The 20887-nt window shown below is 47.7% G+C and overlaps 1 protein-coding gene across 2 annotated transcripts in view; it reads right to left on the bottom strand.

The window, feature by feature from the left end:
* MFSD12 (major facilitator superfamily domain containing 12) overlaps positions 1-20887 on the bottom strand; it is a 208519-nt gene that overhangs the window by 63971 nt on the left and 123661 nt on the right. For both annotated transcript variants that reach the window (XM_069649442.1, XM_069649443.1), the window contains one exon: positions 19319-19449. In XM_069649442.1, the coding sequence (XP_069505543.1) occupies positions 19319-19449 (131 nt within the window). The remainder of the gene's footprint in view (positions 1-19318; positions 19450-20887) is intronic.

Here is a 20887-nt window from a genome sequence, read left to right as displayed (position 1 = left end):
CTCCCACGCCGGGGCAGGAGCCTTCATCGGCGGGAATGATCGGAATAGTCCCTTAATGAATTCTTTCACCAGGCGATGAGACCACAAGGACGCCCGTCCCGTCGTCCTGGTATATCGGGAGATTGCAGCCAGATGCATTTTGATGGAGGCGTGAGCCAGTCCAGCTTTGGCCAGCGACAGTAGGTACGGCAGTACTTGAGGGGCCGTAATCCGCAGAGGGTTAATCTTCTGTGCACGGCACCAGACAGAGAACCTCTTCCATTTATGTCCGTAGCACTTGAGAGTTGAGGACGCCCTGGCCTTTGCAAGAACCTCTCTGCAGTCGGCCGGGATGTCGTACCCTCCAAACTCTAGTGCTGCAGGAACCAGGCCTGCAAGTTCAGCGACTCCGGGTTGTGGTGAAGAATGGCACCTCCTTCTCTGGAGAGAAGGTCTGCGTCCGTCGGCAGCTTGACTGGTGGGGACGTTGACAAGTCCAGAAGGTCCGGGAACCAGATCTGTCTCGGCCACGCCGGTGCGACGAGGATCATCCTGCACAGGGACCTCTTGAGCTGGTTGATGAGCCGGAGCAGCAACGGCAGCAGAGGGAACGCATAAAGAAATAGGCCGTCCCAGGGAAACGAGAAAGCATCGCCCATGCTCCTCGGCTGGGGGAACCTGCTGGCGAACCTCCGGCACTTGGAATTCATCGCTGTCGCGAAGAGATCGATTTGGGGTTCGCCACATCGTCGGAAGAGTCGATCCACTTGATCCTGGCATAGTTCCCACTCGTGGCACGAGCGCAGCTCCCTGCTGAGTGAGTCGGCGATCGTGTTTTTTATTCCTGCCAGATGAAGAGGCACCAGAAACATCCCTTGGGCGACAGCCCAATGCCACAGATCCAGGGCTTCCTTGGATAGGGCCGGGGACCTGGTTCCGCCCTGCTTCCGGATGTAGAACATCATGGTGGTGTTGTCGGTGAAGATCCTCACCACCTTGCCCTTGAGGGACGGAAGAAAGGACCTGAGGGCCCAGAACACTGCACGTAGCTCCAAGATGTTGATGTGGAGAGACTTCTCCTCCGGAGCCAAAGGCCTCTCGCGTGAAGATCTCCGGAGTGTGCTCCCCAACCTTCCAGGGAGGCATCCGTCGTCACCGTCACCTGGTGAGCTTGAGTCTGAAAGTCTGTGCCCGCCGACAGATGGGAGCGGGTACCCCACCACCGGATTGCCTGACGGAAAGTCTCGTTGAGAGGGATACTGTCCTCGAAGCTGCCCGTACACTGGATCCAGTGGGCGTCGAGGAACTCCTGTAAGGGTCGCATCCGAAGCCTGCAAAGGCGCACCAGATAAATGCAGGAGGACATCATCCCGAGGAGGGATTTGATAGATCTTACCCTGGCCATGTCCGTGGCCAGCAGACGCTGCACCTTGCCCAGAATGGTCCTGGTCCTTTCCTCCGACGGCGAGGCCAGCCGCGCCACTGTGTCGAGCTTGGCTCCCAGAAACAGGGCGACTTGCGACGGAACCAGGTGGGATTTTGGAAAGTTGATGGAGAATCCCAGGTCCATGAACATCTGGACAGTCTTCGCAGTGTGCTCCACGGCGAGCTCCCTTGTCCTTGCCCGGATGAGCCAGTCGTCCAGGTAGGGGTAGATGTGGATCCCCTGTAGGCGCAGCCGCGGCGCCACCGGTGCGAGGCACTTGGTGAACACCCTGTGTGCCGACTTCAATCCGAACGGGAGGGCCTTGAACTGGTAGTGCCGCCCTTGGACCACGAACCTGAGGAACTTTTGGTGTCTTTTTAGAATGGGGATGCGGAAGTAGGAGGGTGACCATACGGAACTTCTGTGCCTTGATGTACTTGTTCAGTCGTCGTAGGTCCAGGATGGAGCGCCACCCTCCTGTCTTCTTTTTTATGAGGAAGTACCTTGAGTAAACTCCGGAGCCCCGAAGCCTCTTTGGGATGAGCTTGATGGCACCATTCTTGAGCATCGCCCTTACTTCCAACAGTAGTTGAGGGACGCGATTTTCCTTCCTGGCCACGGGTGGAACGCGAGGGCACTTCTTCTGTAACTTGAGGGCGTGCCCTTGGGCCAGGGCGTCCAGCACCCAACGGTCGGTGGAGATGGACTCCCACACACTGACGAACCTCGCCAGCCGGCCTCCCATCGGGGTGCTTCGGCGGGGGCCCGACCCCACGGTCAGTTCAATCTTGTTTGGAGGCCGCCTTGCCTCCTTGACCTCTCTGTCGACGACGACGGGCACCAACAGACTTGCCGTGTCCCCTGTAGGCTTCCTGGGACGAAGATCTTGCCGCTTGGCGGTACGTGGAGGGGCCACTGCCAGATCCCTTGGAGGCACCCTGTCTGCCACCGGAGCTCCGAAAGGACGGCCGTCATTGTTGGAGCACTCCCAGTGCCCGGGCAGTCTATGTCTGTCTTGAGGGACTCATCAACCGCCTTCCCAAACAGGTTGTTCCCGTGGAAGGACATGTCCAAAACCTTGGTTTGTACGTCCTGGCGGAAATTCGTGGCCTTGAGCCATCCTCGTCGTCTCAAGCAAACGCCGGTGCCCAACTGACGGAAACCGGTGTCGGCGATGTCCGTTGCCACCATGATGGCGTGGTCCGAAGCAATTTCCCCCTCCTGTAGGATTTCAAGGACCTCAGCCCTTTTGGCATCCGGAAGGAAGTCTAACAGAGGGGCGATTTTGAACCACAACTCCCTGTCGTAGCTGTCAGAAATAAAGGATTGTGGAGTAAACGAAAGCAGGTACGGAGAAACTACACTTCCCAGTAGGCATTGTAGTTTCAGGGGGCCGTTAGGTCACAGCTGCTAGTGATCTGCAATTAGTGCGGGTCTTCATAACGGCCGCTCGCCCATGCTTCAGTGCTGTTGATTAATGAATGGAGAGCACGGGCGGCGGCGGCGACGGCAGCAGGCAGGAGCAAAGCAGAAGGCTGAGAAGGCGTGAAGGAATCACGCTTGCTATGCCGTGTGAAATCTTGATTCCTGGGCTACGGCGATGAAGACTTGATTACTGCCTTATTCTCTGCAGGTCCGGGTCTGTCACGGATGACTCCCCGGGCCATAAAGCTAAGTGGTGCCTATGTTTATTTTACTTGCTGGGCTGCGGCGGTGAAAACTTGTTTATTGCCTCATTCTCTTCAGGTCCGGGTCAGTCACGGATGACTCCCCGGGCCATAAAGTTAAGTTGTGTTAAGTTTAGTGACTTGCAGAGATACGGCGGGGATTTTGGGAATCTCTGACTTTCAATGCAGTTATGTTTACGCTGGTCTGTGACAGTGATTTGTAAAATACAAATGATGCCCCCATTTTTGTGAAGCTAATTTTGCTGAATGCAAGAGAGATATTTTGTTAGTAAGCCTGTTACATGGATACTAGGTGCCTTCCCAGTGCATTGTTTCATGAATTATGAAGTATCTGGGTGGGACAAGGTTATGCACACAATATTGACAAGGCATGTTCTCTAATGCAAATGGTTTTCTTTGTATACGCACAAGGTTTTGTAAGGTTACGTGAATTCAGGAGTCAGGTCAGGTTGCAGGAGTAATAATTGAAGAATTCCTTCAATTAAACTAGGTGTTCTTATTTTGTATATGTCTTGTTCTCCCTTCCTTTCCTTTATTTATCCATCCCCTTTCCCTAACTCCGTCTTCCCCCCATTGGCTGCCACGTGGCTACCTGTAATTCTAAAGTCAGGCGCCCGTGCCAACCACGGTGGGAGGGGTCGATCCATTCGGCTTCTGTGGTTCGGGAGAGAGGATTGAAACCCACTCTCCCTTAAGTTCAGAGATCTTGACAGAATCAACAGCCCCCGTATTCGGGAGTACTGAACCACCCAGGCCAAATGGATAACCCTCCTTCTTTAGCAGAAGTGTTAAAGGTACTACAAGATATTCAGGTGGAATTGATACATGTAAGGCAGGAATCTAGTACGTTGAAGAATCAAGTGCAAGGATTAGTAGCACAAGGGACACCATTGGAGGAAGCAGGGTCGTCTACAAGTAGAACGCCCACTGTGGTGGTTCAAGCACCCAGTAGTGTGCCGTTAGCACCACCGGAAAGATTTTCTGGGGATCCAAAAAAATACATGACGTTCTTGACCCAGTGTAGATTACATTTTTTGTGTAAACCATCAGCCTTTGAGACTACTCAAGCAAGAACTGCCTTTGTGATTTCATACCTAACAGGAGATGCAGCTGCTTGGGCGATGCCTTTGGTACAAAAAGATGATCAATTATTGTATAATTGGGATAATTTCCAGGCTGAATTCGGTAGATTATTTGATCGAAGGGAAGTGTCATTGGCGCAAGACAAGGAGTTATTGGCTTTAAAACAGGGTACCAGAGATCTAGTTTCGTATGTGACCCACTTTAATAGACTGATAATCGAAACAGATTGGCCAGAGAATAAACGAACTGTTCTATTCTATCAAGGATTGAAGGAAGAACTAAAGGACGCCATGGCACAGGTGGAGCCTCAACCCAACACATGTACAGCTATGATTGATTTAGCATTAAGGTTGGATCATAGAATGAATGAGCGAAAGGGAGATAGGAAAAAATCCGAGGTGGTACCTTTTGTACGATTGGATAGAGGTAGGGTGAACAGAAACAGTGAAGGGGAACCTATGCAGATTGGAGGAGTTAGGGGACCATTATCGACCACAGAAAAGGAACAGAGAAAGGCTAATAATTTATGCTTGTATTGTGGCCAGCCAGGACACTATATCCGTACTTGTCCAAATACTCCTAAGAAGGTAGGGAATGGAGATAAGAGCAAGGTCGAGTCGGGAAAAGGAGTGGGCCGGCCTTAGGGGGAACAAAGGTGTCAGGCTCAGTGGTAGAAAAGTTCCCCACGTGGGTAGCAAATACTTCAAGAAAAGGTAATTCTCACTTGTATATACTAGTAACTTTGATTTTTGCCTGTAATAAACAGATGGTGTCAGCCATGATAGATTCAGGGGCTACTGGAAATTTTATTGACATTGATTTGGCCAAAAGACTAGGGTTGCCTTTGAGAGAAAAGACTCAAGTGGAAGGGGTACAGTCGGTGGATGGGTCACCTTTAATTTCGGGACCCATTTGTCAGCAAACTCAAACCCTAGAAATGAGGTGTCAGTCTGGCCATGTGGAGGATATCATACTAGATCTCATAGCAGCTCCCCAGTTCGGTCTTATTTTAGGAATTCCTTGGTTAACTCAGCATAATCCAAGAATTGATTGGGTAGCTAGAGAGATATTTTTTGAAAGTACGGAATGTATGGGTCACATTGAAGAAGAAGTGAGCCCTGCATTGTTTTTGGCAGATCAACCACCAGCAGCACAAGTAGTGGGGGCGGTGGGAGCACAGGTTCCAGGGCAATATCAAGAGTATGTGAATGTGTTTGATAAAGGAGGAGCGGAACAACTACCCCCCCATAGACCATACGACTGTGTCATAGAGTTGGAACCTGGGGCTAAGCTACCATGTAGTAGAATATATGCATTAACGGAAACTGAAAATCAACATTTGAGAGAGTATCTGGATGATATGTTAAAGAAAGGGTTTATTAGACATTCTACATCACCCGTTTCATCCCCATTGTTTTTTGTGCCTAAAAAAGAGGGTACCTTGAGAACATGCATTGATTATCGTGCATTAAATAAGGTGACAGTTAAAAACAGATACCCACTCCCTTTAATTTCTGGATTGTTGGACCAAGTGAAGACAGCGGTGATTTACACCAAGCTTGATTTACGTGGGGCATATCATTTGATTCGGGTCAAAGCAGGGGATGAGTGGAAAACTGCATTTCGAACTAAGTTTGGATTGTTTGAGTATTTGGTGATGCCTTTTGGTTTGTGTAACGCTCCTGCAGCATTTCAATTTTTTATGCAGGAAGTTTTGAGTGAGTTTTTGGACATTTTTGTTATTGTATACATTGATGACATTCTAATTTACTCAAATTCACAAGAGCAACACGTGAGTCATGTACGGGCAGTGTTAAAGAAATTACAAGAACATCAGTTATATGTGAAATTGGAAAAATGTGCCTTTCATGTGAAAAGAGTGGAGTTTTTGGGCTTCATATTGACCCCAGAGGGTATAATTATGGACAAAAACAAAGTACAGGCAGTTTTGGATTGGCCCAAACCCCAGTGTGTCAAAGATATTCAGTCTTTTTTGGGTTTCGCCAATTTTTACAGACGATTCATTTCTAATTTCTCTCAGGTCGTAGCCCCTATAACACGACTATTAAGAAAGGCAACCAGTTTTTGTTGGAATGAGGATGCAGAAAAGGCTTTTCAGGAATTAAAGACGGCATTTACATCAGCTCCAGTGTTGCGACACCCAGACACGGATAAGATGTTTCAAGTGGAAACCGATGCGTCCAATGTGGCTATAGGGGCGGTGTTATCGCAGAAAGATTCAGAAGGAAGTTGGCACCCAGTAGCGTATTATTCACGAAAACTTACTCCATGCGAACAAAATTATTCCATTACAGATAAAGAACTATTAGCTATCAGAGCTGCTTTCCTGGAATGGAGACATTATCTACTGGGAGCTAAACATCAGGTGTTGGTTGTGACAGATCATAAGAATCTACAGTACTTTAAAACTGCCCACACATTGAGCCCAAGACAATTACGGTGGTCTCAATTTTTCAATGAGTTTGATTTCGTGGTGACTTTTCGGCCAGGAAAAAGAAATGGTAAGGCAGATGCCTTATCCCGTCAACAAAACCTGGACAACCCGGTATCGGAAACAAAGTCCATAATCCCTGCAGAGAAAGTGGTAGGGGCAGTAATTTCTAAATTGATGACACAAGTGAAACAAGCAATGCAGAATCAAAAGAATCTAAGTTGGGGAATGAGTAACCCTTTGGAAACATTTAAAGGGAATCTTCCTTACTATGATGGAAGATTGTATTTGCCCACTTTGGAACTCCAAAAGAAGGCTTTGCATTGGTGCCACAACTCCCCTTTGGCTGGTCATTCAGGGAGTAAAAAGACACAGACTCTAGTGGAAAAATACTTTTGGTGGCCGAATTTGAGACAACAGGTGATCAAATATGTGCAGGAATGTGAAACATGTGTACGAAGTAAATCTGATCATACAAAAAAGGCAGGGTTACTTAAACCATTGCCCACTCCCACTAAAATCTGGACACACATATCAATGGACTTTATTACAGACTTACCACCAGATGATCAGTACGACACAATATGGGTGATAGTGGATTATTTGTCTAAACAAGCTCACTTTGTGCCCTGTAAAGGAATTCCAGGAGCAGGGAAATTGGCGGAATTGTTCTTACAGCATGTGGTCCGCCTGCATGGGCTACCACGTACTATTGTTTCTGATAGAGGACCACAATTCACATCCAAGTTTTGGCGCGCTTTCTGTCAGATGTTGGGAATTGATTGTGCTTTGTCCACTAGTTATCATCCTCAGACGGATGGACAAACTGAAAGAGTTAATCAGACGCTTGAACAATACCTGCGTTGTTATTTACATGATGGTATGGAGTCGTGGGTTCGGGCATTATGGTTAGCTGAATTCACATATAACAATGCTGAACATGCATCCTTGGGAATGTCCCCCAATGAGTGCTTATATGGGCAGATACAGGAAATGTTGCCAGAACAGTTACCAGAGATTGAAAACCTTCCAGTACTGCAAGACAGAAGGCAATTAATTCTAAACATCAGACAAAAGGCGCAGGATAATCTTGAATATGCAAAACATCAATATAAAATGTATGCAGACAAAAAGAGAAGGGGGGCTCCTCAGTACAAGGTGGGAAATAAGGTGTGGCTATCCACACGCAACTTGTCGCTGGTAGGATCTCGAAAATTTGCTCCTAAATACATTGGACCTTATGAAATAGTAAAGATTGTGTCTGAGGTTGCAGTGAAATTAGACTTACCTAAGTCTCTGAAAATTCACCCGGTATTCCATGTGTGTCTCCTTAAACCTGCAGCACCTGGAACACGCATGAGGAGACCACCTGCCATTCACAAAAAGGATCATGTTGAATATGAAGTAAAGAAGATTTTGGATTCAAAAAGAAGAAGACAAGTGTTATGGTACCTCATCCAGTGGACTGGATATGGATTGGAAGATTGTTCCTGGGAACCTGCTAGTGCAGTACATGCACCTCGTCTGGTAAGAATGTTTCATGCAAAGTATCCAGAAAAGGCAGGTCCTGGGAAGAGCCCTGGAAGGGGAGGTAATGTCAGAAATAAAGGATTGTGGAGTAAACGAAAGCAGGTACGGAGAAACTACACTTCCCAGTAGGCATTGTAGTTTCAGGGGGCCGTTAGGTCACAGCTGCTAGTGATCTGCAATTAGTGCGGGTCTTCATAACGGCCGCTCGCCCATGCTTCAGTGCTGTTGATTAATGAATGGAGAGCACGGGCGGCGGCGGCGACGGCAGCAGGCAGGAGCAAAGCAGAAGGCTGAGAAGGCGTGAAGGAATCACGCTTGCTATGCCGTGTGAAATCTTGATTCCTGGGCTACGGCGATGAAGACTTGATTACTGCCTTATTCTCTGCAGGTCCGGGTCTGTCACGGATGACTCCCCGGGCCATAAAGCTAAGTGGTGCCTATGTTTATTTTACTTGCTGGGCTGCGGCGGTGAAAACTTGTTTATTGCCTCATTCTCTTCAGGTCCGGGTCAGTCACGGATGACTCCCCGGGCCATAAAGTTAAGTTGTGTTAAGTTTAGTGACTTGCAGAGATACGGCGGGGATTTTGGGAATCTCTGACTTTCAATGCAGTTATGTTTACGCTGGTCTGTGACAGTGATTTGTAAAATACAAATGATGCCCCCATTTTTGTGAAGCTAATTTTGCTGAATGCAAGAGAGATATTTTGTTAGTAAGCCTGTTACATGGATACTAGGTGCCTTCCCAGTGCATTGTTTCATGAATTATGAAGTATCTGGGTGGGACAAGGTTATGCACACAATATTGACAAGGCATGTTCTCTAATGCAAATGGTTTTCTTTGTATACGCACAAGGTTTTGTAAGGTTACGTGAATTCAGGAGTCAGGTCAGGTTGCAGGAGTAATAATTGAAGAATTCCTTCAATTAAACTAGGTGTTCTTATTTTGTATATGTCTTGTTCTCCCTTCCTTTCCTTTATTTATCCATCCCCTTTCCCTAACTCCGTCTTCCCCCCATTGGCTGCCACGTGGCTACCTGTAATTCTAAAGTCAGGCGCCCGTGCCAACCACGGTGGGAGGGGTCGATCCATTCGGCTTCTGTGGTTCGGGAGAGAGGATTGAAACCCACTCTCCCTTAAGTTCAGAGATCTTGACAGTAGCAGCCTACGATAGCCAGGATGTTGGCCACCTTGATAGTCATCGCTGCGGATGAGATGATCCGTCGACCCATTGAGTCAAACTTCCTGCCCTCGCCATCCGGCGGGGAAGTTGATGTCGAGGCCGATGCCCCCCCAGCCTTCTTCTTTGCTGCCGCCGAGACGACCGAATCCGGGGTAGGTTGTGCCCAAAGCCACAAGGGGGCAGCGTCGGGGACCCGGTACTTCTTCTCGTACCAATCCCTCTTTGCCGGCGCCGTGGCAGGGTTCTTGAGGAGGGCGAGCCCCTCATCCCAGATGTCATCAAGAAGTGGTACGGCGAGGACCGCCTTCCTTTTGCCTTGCGCCGTCTTCTTTTCTTCTGGGCAGAGCTGAAAAAGCGCGGATGCCCTGGAAATCATGGCATGAAAGGATCCAATCTCGTCGGGCGGGGACGCCTGAGCAGGGGGCGATGGAGGACACGTCCCGTCGTCACCTCCGTCGTCATCTGTACCTGTCGTAGCCGTGTCCGTGCCTGTATCATCCCCGTGGGTGGTAGACCGGGGGGAAGGCAGGGCAGGCCGCAGAGGTGAAAGAGGTGGCGTAGGATGCGTCGTCCTCCTCTTATGCGGTGGACTCTCTGAAGGTCCTGGCTCCGGTTCCCCCGTCGGGTCTGGCTCAGGTACCTCCGTCAGGGGAAGGGGCAACCTTGTCCTTATCTCCGAGCATAAGGACTGAATCGCTGACAAAATGGCCGCCGAGGTGTCCTGCGGCGCCAGAAAACGGGCGCGAGGGCTCTTGAAGAGCCTTGTCGGCGACACCGTCGCTCTCGTCGTCGCCCTCGTCGGGATCCCTCCAGATGGGCTGGGCCTCTTCCACGACTTCGATGAGCTCTTCTTCAGAGGTCGTGTCCGTATCCACGATGGCCACCAGCCCCTCCCCCACCTTTTCCAACGAGGACTTCGTGGGGGTCTTCTCAATGGGCCTGAAAGACTCCCCCCTCCGCGGTGGCAGGGAGACCCTGGGTCCTGAGGGCGCCTCCACTGGTGTAACCTCCACAGGCTGAGCCAGGGCCGCGGCGACATCCTCGATCGAGGTCTTAGTAGGGTGAATTAAGGCCATTGCCACCTTCTGGACGCCTGGGGCCTTCACCTTGGGGGGAGGGTCCAAGCCTCGCGCCCCCTCTGCTGGAATCTTCGAAATCGACCGGGGCCTCTCCAGAAACTTTGCCGGGTTCTCGGACTTCCTCTTACCCGAGCCAGAACGTTGGCTCGTGGTTGATGGCGCCGGGGAGGATGCGCCCTGCCTGGCAGCCAAGGAGCCCGACCGTTCGGCGCTCCCGGAGCCTGCGGACTCGCAGTGCTTAGCCTTTTGTTGGGCCCCCGTCACCAGGCGCCCTCACAGGACTTAGAAGACCGCTCAGACTTCTTTTTCTTCTTCTCGCCTGACGGGCTCTTCCCTTCCAGCCAGTTGGCGAGACAGAGGTGGCGATCCTTCATGGTCCGCTCCGACATGTTCCCACAAAACGCACAGTCCTTCTCCGTGTGCGTCTTGTCCTCATGGAGACAGTAGAGGCATAACGAATGCTCGTCCTCCTTGAAAACATTCTGAAGCTGGCATCCAGGGAAGGTCCTGAACAGCTTCCCGGGCGTCGAGCTTCCTTTCTTCTGGGCCATGTCCGGGGTAGGCCTCGGAACTTCTGGAATCCTCCAAAAGCGTACTCGACGAAATCTTCACCCTTGAGGGGCGTAGAAAACTCCGAAACGGATCCCTGTTGATCGGATGTAGAAACGGTGGAGCTTGAGGCTCTATTTAACCGAAAAATGAGAAAAATCTCCTGAAAAAGCACAAAAACGCAGCAAAAGCTCGAGAGCTGAGGACTCCCAACACTTGAACGTGCGGGAAAAAACTGAGGATGGCTGCCGGAGGTGGGGCTTAGGGAGAGGGCAGTCATTGGCTGGGGCAGTATGACCCAGAGACCAGTGATTGGTGACTACTAAGAAAGACAGATCAGAAACGAAACTGATACCGATTTTTTTCTATACCGAGGATTCCCGGCCTGACGACGTGGAATATTCATGAGCATGTGAATCCATGCCAGACCCCATGCTGGAGAAAGGGGAAATTCGTTATATAATTGCCTCTGCGGGAACAGAAATGCACATCAGTGACTGCTGCTTAGATAGCTCTGTGGGTCGTGAACCTGTTGTAGGTATTTGAGACAATCCGGCTGATCACGGGTTCAGAGGCGGGGCCAGGTTTAACATTTGGAGGGAAGCGGACTGGCGAAGCGCATGTACTCTCCTGGGCGGGTTGAGTTTCACCAGTGCTGTATATGTTCTGGGGCGAGCTACTGAATACTGCGGCAGATCATCATAGGTCACACTGCAATCAACGAAACAGGATGATAAGAACGCACTGACCGAGGTAGCATGGTGAGCAATAGAATAAACAGCCAGCTGTCTTTAGTGCCTTAGCTGCAAAAAAAAGCACAACATAACTATCTGCAGAAGTAGGTTCAGCTGATTGTTGAAAACGAGCCCTAGATTCCCAGTCTGTCACACCAGCTGCGGACATGAACCCGTGCTGAAGGCCAGCGATCTGGGATCTAGCCAAGTGAGGTTGCCCTCATAGACCAACATCTCTACATAGGCTGTGTTGAATTTCAGAGGATTTGAGTCCATCCACCCGCTGACTGTTGGCATTCAGTGGGTCAATTACACTTTAGTAGCCGGGTGGATCACATTCAGACAAAAGATTTCAGTATCGTCTACATATATCTAGAATAAAGTTCAATACATAGGCAGAAGTTTAATTTGAAGATCTAGGTTAAAGAGGTTCAGTAAAAGTGCCACCCAGGCAGATCAGTGTACCAACACCGCCTCACACATCCTCCGGATGTCGTTCGTTGGAGACGGAAATGGTCTCTGTCCCTCTTCCTGGTCTGAAAGCGTCTTGATGTTGGCCAACGTACGTTTTTTTAAACCTCAATGTGGATTTGAAAATGAGAAATTGATTCCAGGACCTTCCCCCAAAAAGGGAGTCTAGAAATAAGTGGTTCTATGTGATAAGCACGCCAACAAAAAACCTGCAGCTGAAAAAGTATTCCCCCCCCCCACTTTTCAATGCATATATGTGTGGGGAGACCCCCAGCACCCACCCCAATAATCCCAATACTAAAAATGATTACCTTAACCCAAACCCATATATATATATATATATATATATATATATATATATATATATATATATATATATATATATATATATATATATATATATATATATATATATATATATATATATATATATATATATATATATATATATATATATATATATATTTGAAAAGTGAGGAGGACAAATATTTTTCAACAAGAGGATTTTGTAGCCGACTTCATCACTGGATAGGAAATCGGCTGGGTCTTCGGTAGCTTTTGTTTATTAGCTGTAACACTATCACATTCTTCCAGACGGATGGTGCAGTTACCGCTTGAAAAGAGGAGTTAAAAAAATGGCAACACATCGGATTATAGGCGTGTGTTAAGAATGCTACCTGGGCCAACATCTAGCAGAAAACCTGAATGTTTAGACAATGCAAATTTCATCTCATCAAGACTGAGCAATACAATTTGGTGTAGTAAAAGGAGACTCCTCCTAGTCCAACAGTGTAGTCTGGATCTGGAAAGGGGGATGCGGCATACATGTTTTTGTGCATTTTGTTAACCTCTGTGCAAACGCAGGTTCACAAATCTTCTGTGATGGAGTGGCTACCAGGGCCAATGCGAATGGTGATCTTCGGTCATTGACGGAATGTAATAACTCTTGATACATGTGAGGCTGATCGATAATGAAAGCTACAAAGACAACATTCTATCCGTTTCTACGAACGTGGGCTGTGTGTAGGCTGTAGTATTTGTGTTGGTAAATCTTGGCACCAGCATGCTTCTTGCTGTCCAATGGCTGGGTTCTCCTCTGCTAGCGCTTTATTGTGCCTTCTACTTATTTTCCTATTCTTATCTCGGATAGAAGCGGTGGTGTGAAACTCTTGCAGAAAATCAGAAGATAAATTGAAAAATCGGAGCATCCACAGCCAAAAATGCAACACGATGTTTAAAGGGGATATGCTTTTAGATTCACCACTTTGCGTTTCCCTCCTCTTGTGAATGACTGACTTCACCTTACGGTTCTAGGTTCTAGGATCAAGTGCTACACTGATATGATATGGCATTTATATCGCACCTGTACACAAGTCTTTCTAGGCACAAGACAAGGGAGGGAAGACATAGGGAGGACAAGACAATCAATCCTACTAGGCCTTTTGTCATTCAGATCGTGCAAGTGTGACAGCGGGAAGTGCAGCTGGAGGAGAGGGGGGCATGCGGGAGTACAAGGGAGAGGATAGGGGGAAGTGCAATCAGGCCAGCATGGCACTGCGGCTCTGGTTAAGTGCAAGGAGGCGGGGGGGGGGCTGTTGGGATAACAGTAACAGCAGCTAATTGCATGGTAGGTCAGGAGGCAGTGCAGAGGAAGACTGGTCGTGGAGGAGCCTGGTACCCAGTGAGACTCTGAGGGAACCAAGCAGCCAGTCGGCGCACCAGACTCCTAAGTTACAAGTGAGCGAGAAAGAGAGAAGGCAGAGGAGAAAAAGATGGTCTTGAGCTGCTTCCAGAACTTCAGATGGTCCGGCTCAAGTCCGAGAGGGGCAAGGGGCCATTCCAGAAGGAGGCACCTGCAGAGGTGAGATCTACCCCCACTCTCTACCTGGAGAAGCTTCTGACCCTCAGCGTTGGAGGTAACTGAGCAAAGGGCACTAGAAGGAAGGTATTTCAAAAGTGAGAGCTGGATGTAGTGCAGCCCCTGGCCCGAGAAAGCCTTGTGGACGATGCACAGGGTTTTGAACTTCATCCTTGCATCCACCGGGATCCAGTGGAGGGATAGCAAGGTTGGAGAGATGCGGCCCCTGGGCTGAGGCCATAGACAAGTATTGCAGTCCTGTTCTGGATTAGTTGAAGGGGGCGAAGAGTAGAGGTAGGCGGATAAAGAAAGAAGCTGTTGCAGAGTAGAGAGATCTACCCCCCACTGTTCTGATCCCAAAAGATACCCCATAGTGACCAGGCCATGCCAGCATGACTGCGGCTTAGTCCCTGAACCAACAGAGCCAATCGTATAATCGCAAAAAGCAAGAGTAGACCTTCCCTTACCCTGGGAGATCAGAGTCCTCCATTCAAAGATTACGGTCTCCCTGCACGCAGGCTTTGAAAGAGGCTAAGAAATTTGAGGCTATAACATCTGTATGTGCTTTAGTAAAACTGCCATCGTAAGATGAAGGTTTGTAGATGATTGGCAGGTCTAGGGAGAAGGGCGGGCAATAAAACGCATTTAACATGCATACCTTCAAAACTAGCAACAAGAGTGGATTTCAGTTCAATACTCAGTTAAAGTAATGGCTAGTCCACATCCAGATTGCAGCAAGTTCTGCAATAAGATCTTATAGCCTGTTTGGACAAGATCATTTAAGACACTGCGGACAGTGTTGGAAAGCCAGTGATGTATCATACATCTAAAGCAACTCCTACAATAAGGCCTTGAATTAAGAAGCAGTTTTTTATGGCGGAGCATGCATCGTTTAAAGATACTTTGAGGTTCTTCCCTCTAGTGTCCATGGCCCTCATTAGTTAAAGAAGAGCGATCAGTCGTATAATGGTCGGAATATCTAAATTTAGTACATGCTCACAGAAGAATTGTGGACTAAGTTTGTCCGAGATGGAGGATTCAGAGATGATGGCGTGAATGCTCTTTAATCTGTGTGTAGTCGGTGCCTTCTTTTGGCCCTAGGTCTGGAGCAGTCGCAGAAGGCCCAGATGTGCTTGGCTCTGGTGTGCATGTTGACAGGCAGACAGGCCTTTCTCTGGGACATTGGCCAGTCCAGGAGGCAGAGTGTGGGTCTAGAGGCTAACGTCCGTGGTCAAATACAGAGGCCCTCTTCACATGTCTAACGTGCAAGTAAGTTCAATAAAATAAAGGAAAAGGAGCAGCCAAGAGGTGGCCAGGCGCCTTCCTAGAAGGAATGCACCAGTACAAGGGACAGAAAGATGAAAATGGGTCCGTAGCGTGCTACAAGGTACAGAAACCAAAACCGAACTGCCAATCACCCAGCACAAGAAAGAAATAGAATTAATTACTGGTATCCACATTCCGCAGAGAGTGAGGAAGTATGCAGATCAAAGGGAAAGACAGCTCAAGGGCAATGTGCTCATCTTGTGATCAGGAAGGTGTTGTGCAACATGGGCTTGATCCTCAGTCCAGAGTTTGGCATACAGCGCTATATAAATCACCAATAATGAGCATAATATGTTCCCTAGGCGCAGACACACTGATATCCAGTAGTCAGCAACTCAGCCCGACTTGATAGTGAAGCCTACCCACGCCTGAGAGCTCTGTGGCTTCCAGGGAGGTACCAGTTTCAGAGAGGATTAAATAATATTGCCGTTGTCCAGGTATCAGGGATTCAAACGTTGTGACTACAAGAAAGCGCTCTCCAGAAAGGGTTGAAATAGGAAAACAAATTTAAAAAAATTGGCCCACATTTGAGAATTGCAATTTGTGAATTTTCAAGTAAAGATTTTTTAGTTGTACAAGGGGATGCATTGTGGATAATTGTGCGTATTTGTAAATAACGTTGGGCTAGTATCACTAGTGAAAACGACCAGCTGCATCATGGAACAGCCCCACATGGGACAGAAACCCGGTCACACTGCCCGCCTGCGCAAGCTCCTTGGTGCTTTCCCCGTTTGACTTACTAGCCAGTACCAGGCCGCCTCTCGGCTAGAGCCTCCTGGGGGGCGCGCTAGAAAGTAGACTTTCATACAGGGGACTCATATCTGGAGCCAACGTGTAGTACTGGGGAAATCCTGCCAGGAAGCAACAGGGGGCACGAAAAGACCAATTGCCGGAGGACACAGGCAATATTATAACAATCAATACATTATTGCAGGCTGTAGAGTAAGTACACCTACTTGGTGAAGAATAGTGCCTTTGTCAAATTTATTTAAAAAGAAATACATTAAATACATATTTATAGTGCACAGCTACAGTGTTCTATTACAGTCAGAAGAATCTCAGCAAGTTCATTTATAAAAGCCTGTGTCTCTCCCTCGCTAAACAGCAGCACCCCCAGCTCCCCTAAACTCCCCGGATTGAGAGATCTCCCAGAAAAGTCAGAAAAGTGGGTCTCATAATTTTCCTCATTTTGGACAAAATCAAAAACTTAAATAAGACTTCACTGGGCTTGCTTAGCTTGAAACCCGCGTGAAAGACCTTTATGAAAATTGCCATTCAGTCAGAATGTATTCCGTTATTACATTGTTTGCAGAAATGGTAAAACAGATGCTGCCTGGTTTTCGAGAAACCTGCCAGAAAAGACTGCTTTGCTAGGCATATGGAAGACAGGGATGCCTGCACCATGTGATAGGCTCATAGCCACTTGACACATCTGAAAGCAGGCATCTTGGATTTGTGAACACCAGCTAATATTTTCCGGTCATGTAAGGAAGTATGACCCCACCACACACGTCTACAACCAGATCCTCATTCTCCTGGAGGCAGATCTCAGAGAACACGTGGAATCTAGCACAGGGTTTCTGCAGGCAGTATCCACTACGCTGTCATACCACCTGTCTCGGGAGCATAGCTCAGGGGCAACGTGCTCGCCTTGGAAGCAAGACGACACGGAGCACCACAGGTTCGAGCCCGGGTCAGCGCATAGAAACTGCTGGGTATTAAGCGCATTATAAATAACCTATCATATCACCACAGAACAAAGAATGAAGATTACTCTGATGAGAGTGGAACCATAATGGTTACACCACAGACACCAGCAACCACATTTCTCTCTGTTGTGAAGAGAAGGCACGGTGGTGGGAATACTAGGATTCTCTGCATGTTTGCGGAGACACTGGAGTGCAAACCCTTCACATGGCTCCTGCATCTGTGTGTGGCATCCATAATCTTTATCTGTGAGTTGTATATCCCAGGGAAAATCTTAAACGGCATACGTTCCATTGTCAGGCGGCGGGGCGTGGGTAACTTGTGCATAACCAGACATACACACAGACGCATTTCACCCACATTTATTTTGCCTTCAACATGGGACTTGTGCACTGGAGGGTCCCCTGAATGCAGTGTCGAACACTGACTAAACAGCGTTTAAAAGTGAAGAGTAAAACCAGGCAAAAATCACCTTTACACGTCATGTTTAAAAAATGTAAATGCAGCCTGTAAATTTGGCCTTGCAGACAGCATTGACAAGGGATTCTTATGGAGTCTGCCTCCTTTTCTCAGGTGCTAAAAACAAGCAGATCTCATGGGAGTCCATTGGTTTAACGGCTGCAGGAGCATCTCATACGGGCATTAAACCATATGCTCGAGGCCAGGGTAGGTAGGCATGTCGGACATGCTCACTCCATCTCGTGCTCCTCCTCCATCTCTAAGTGGCAATAAAATTCTCTGGAGTTTAAAAGGAAGAGGTAAGTGGCCGACGTCTTGTTTTTATTATTTCCCCCTCCAGCGCGTCTACAATGAGACCCCCACAAGCACTTGCACGTAAAGCAAGGGATCTAGAAAGCCTTGTCCTGGATCAGCGGAACCGCAGTCTCACCAAAGAGATTACAAAACGCCTTACAATTCACTGAAAGCACTATGCTGAAAGTCGATAAATATCCAAAGACTTCATGGACCCCAAATATGGTCTTGGGTTGCCCATCCCTGATCTTCCCTAGTTTGCTATTTCGGCCCACCCGCAGTTAAAGCCATGAATACATGTTTGGTTCTTGGATATTTAGTCTAATTTCAGATTCCTGCCACCCTCGTGCCGGTACATTGACCAACCATGGTGGCGACTGAAAAGGGTAAGGATTGAAGAGGTTGAATAATTCAATAATCTCTTAGCTGCTGAGGATTTGAGGACCTTTGACATGATATATATATGATATGATAGTTTATTTATATAGCACCTATACACAATGTGTTTCAAAGCACTTCAAGACAAGGGAGGGAACAAGGGAAAATACAATGACATTCTTACAGGCCATGAACAGTAAGGATGTGAAATTAACTATCGTACTCGGCCTGACGACATTTCAGATAGTACAAGAGCTAAGACATAGATAAGGAAGGGAGGGGGAGAGTGGGAAGGAAAAGGAAACAAACAGACGACTACCGTACTAGGCCTGACGACATTTCTGTTAGAGCTGGAGAAAACAAAAGGTGAGGGAGAGGATTGCAGAAAGGGAGGGGAGGAGCAAAACAAGTGACTATCATACTAGGCCTGACGACATTTCAGATAGGGCTGGATGGGGTGGGGAGGAAAAAAACAGTAATGGGAGGTTGGAGAAAACAGACTAGGTTGCTATCATATTAGGTCCAGGGACAATTCTGATAGAGTAAGTGCATAGAAGACAGTAAGGGGAGGAGATAGGAAAAGGGTGGGCAGGGCTTGCTAAGTGGTGAAAAAAGCGCCAGGCAGGAAGGCACCAGGTGGGCGGGACTTAGGCCAGGTGACCTAGATCCACTTGCACCTGCTCCCCATCTGCAAAGGAAAAGAGGCTGGGAGGGCTCCTTAAGTAGGAAAAAGAGTGGCAAGCAGGAAGGCACCAGGTCGGCAGGGCTTGCTAAGCGGTGAGAAAAGCGCCAGGCAGGAAGGCACCAGGTGGGCGGGGTTTAGGCCAGGTGACCTAGATCCACTTGCACCTGCTCCCCATATATATTTCTATCATTATTTTCAATCGATCTAGTCAACTGAATTATTGGACCACTGGGCAGCTAAACAATTCCGCTGAAGACTTATTTTACAGATTCTGAATGAGATGGCACTCCCGTTAATGTATTGTATAGGCACCAGAGAACCGCTCCCTTCAGGGGGATTACAAGAGTGTTTGGTTAGTCTTCGATTGTGTGGTAAGTGGGAGAGGGGCCATGCAGAGAGTGACCACCACCATGACTGAGGCAGAGAGAGGACTACTTACGGAATCGAACACCAATCGGCCAGATCATGATGGAGCTGAGAAAGAAGACAGCCAGGATCGCCACGCCTCCCGTTACGAGGACCATCACATAATGGTAGAACTGGACACAAGCGAAACAGCACAGCTGGGACCTTTTAAAGTGGGGAAGAGTCAACGGAACAACGCATGAGAAGAGGAAGGTATTAAAGACCAAAAGAAAGGATTTCTGGGGTAGAAGACATTGGTCATCGAATTTAGAAACACCAACGGCTCGTCCCCACCCATCACAAGTGTGCTGCGCTTCATCCTAGATGATTGCATCGGTTTAGTAAAACATGTCCAAGAAAAACATTCAAATTTTACAGAATTACCATTCATATTTTTCTTTTAGAAAATCCCACTTTTTGGATGACCTAATATAGTCACCTACTTACTCCTCATTTACTCTCAAACTGCAGAACTTTTTTTTTTTTTTTTTTAGACAGAATTTGTTTCCTTCCAACTAGACTGTTTTTTTTTATTGAAGGCACTGCAGGGCTATTGTCCACTCTATTTTCGTAGACCACTGAAAGGGATTATTCGAGGATCAATTTGAAGAACTCCAATTCTAAGACCCAGCGCCCACCATTCCTTCACTGCGCCACAAAATAGGAACGCATGATCATACGATGCTCGGTTCCTAGAGCCTTCTCAGCACACATCCCTCCCAGATGCAGTGGCATCAGGTGAACCCACAGCTGAAGGGAGAGAGGGGTATTCAAATGTGAACTCTCTGTCACATGGAACAGTCTTGTGCAATGAGATGTGGAAACATCACCTTATTCTTTCACACAAGTGAGAAATTCTACCTCATATCCTGCAATTGCAGGTGTGGTGATTCTCACAGACGACCACAAATACAGCAATGTTACATTTTACATAAAATGAATACACCACAAAAAACTAATTTGAAAGGATTTCCTTATACAAGCAACTGTGTTTAAGGAGGGAGAGGCTCACTCACCAACCTTTCCTGGACCCCGAACATTTTTATATCATTACATGTCTCCCCCGCATTCAACATTCCTGTTTTAAGGAGGTAATACATCTCTTTGCCACATCAGAATTCCTTTCCCTCCGTGTCTCCTTCATATCCTTGTTTGGTGCATAGTTAAATCTTACAGATGCTGGTAGAACATCTGGACCGAACACCCATCATAATATGAAATATTCCATCCAGCTAATTTTCTCCGGTAGAGAACAAAACCTTTGTATTGATTCATTACAAAGTTTCTGAAATCTTGGCAATGGAGTCCAGCCTCCAAACATTTCACTATTCTGTGGTAATTGTGAAAAAAGAAGGGTTCCTACTTCTCACAGTAGAGTGGGTTGGCCCTCACCCATGAATGCATGAACTTGGGGATCTTTCAGTCGTTTTTCTCAAAGTTTGTAGCAGAGACTGTATTGCTCGAGCAACACATTTCAATGATTATATTCAAGATGGGGATTTAGTTTTTACTGATAATCCAATTTTAATTGGACACTTTCGCATTTTAACTCTGTTGATCGCTACTCCCGATTGACCAGCTTTGGAATGCGACACGGCTATGA

This window comes from Ambystoma mexicanum, chromosome 1p (genome assembly GCF_040938575.1).
Source record: "Ambystoma mexicanum isolate Mex_15411 chromosome 1p, UKY_AmexF1_1, whole genome shotgun sequence".
Lineage (NCBI taxonomy): Eukaryota > Metazoa > Chordata > Amphibia > Caudata > Ambystomatidae > Ambystoma > Ambystoma mexicanum.
The sequence above is the reverse complement of the archived record's forward strand: the minus strand, read 5'-3'. Positions and strand labels throughout refer to the sequence as shown.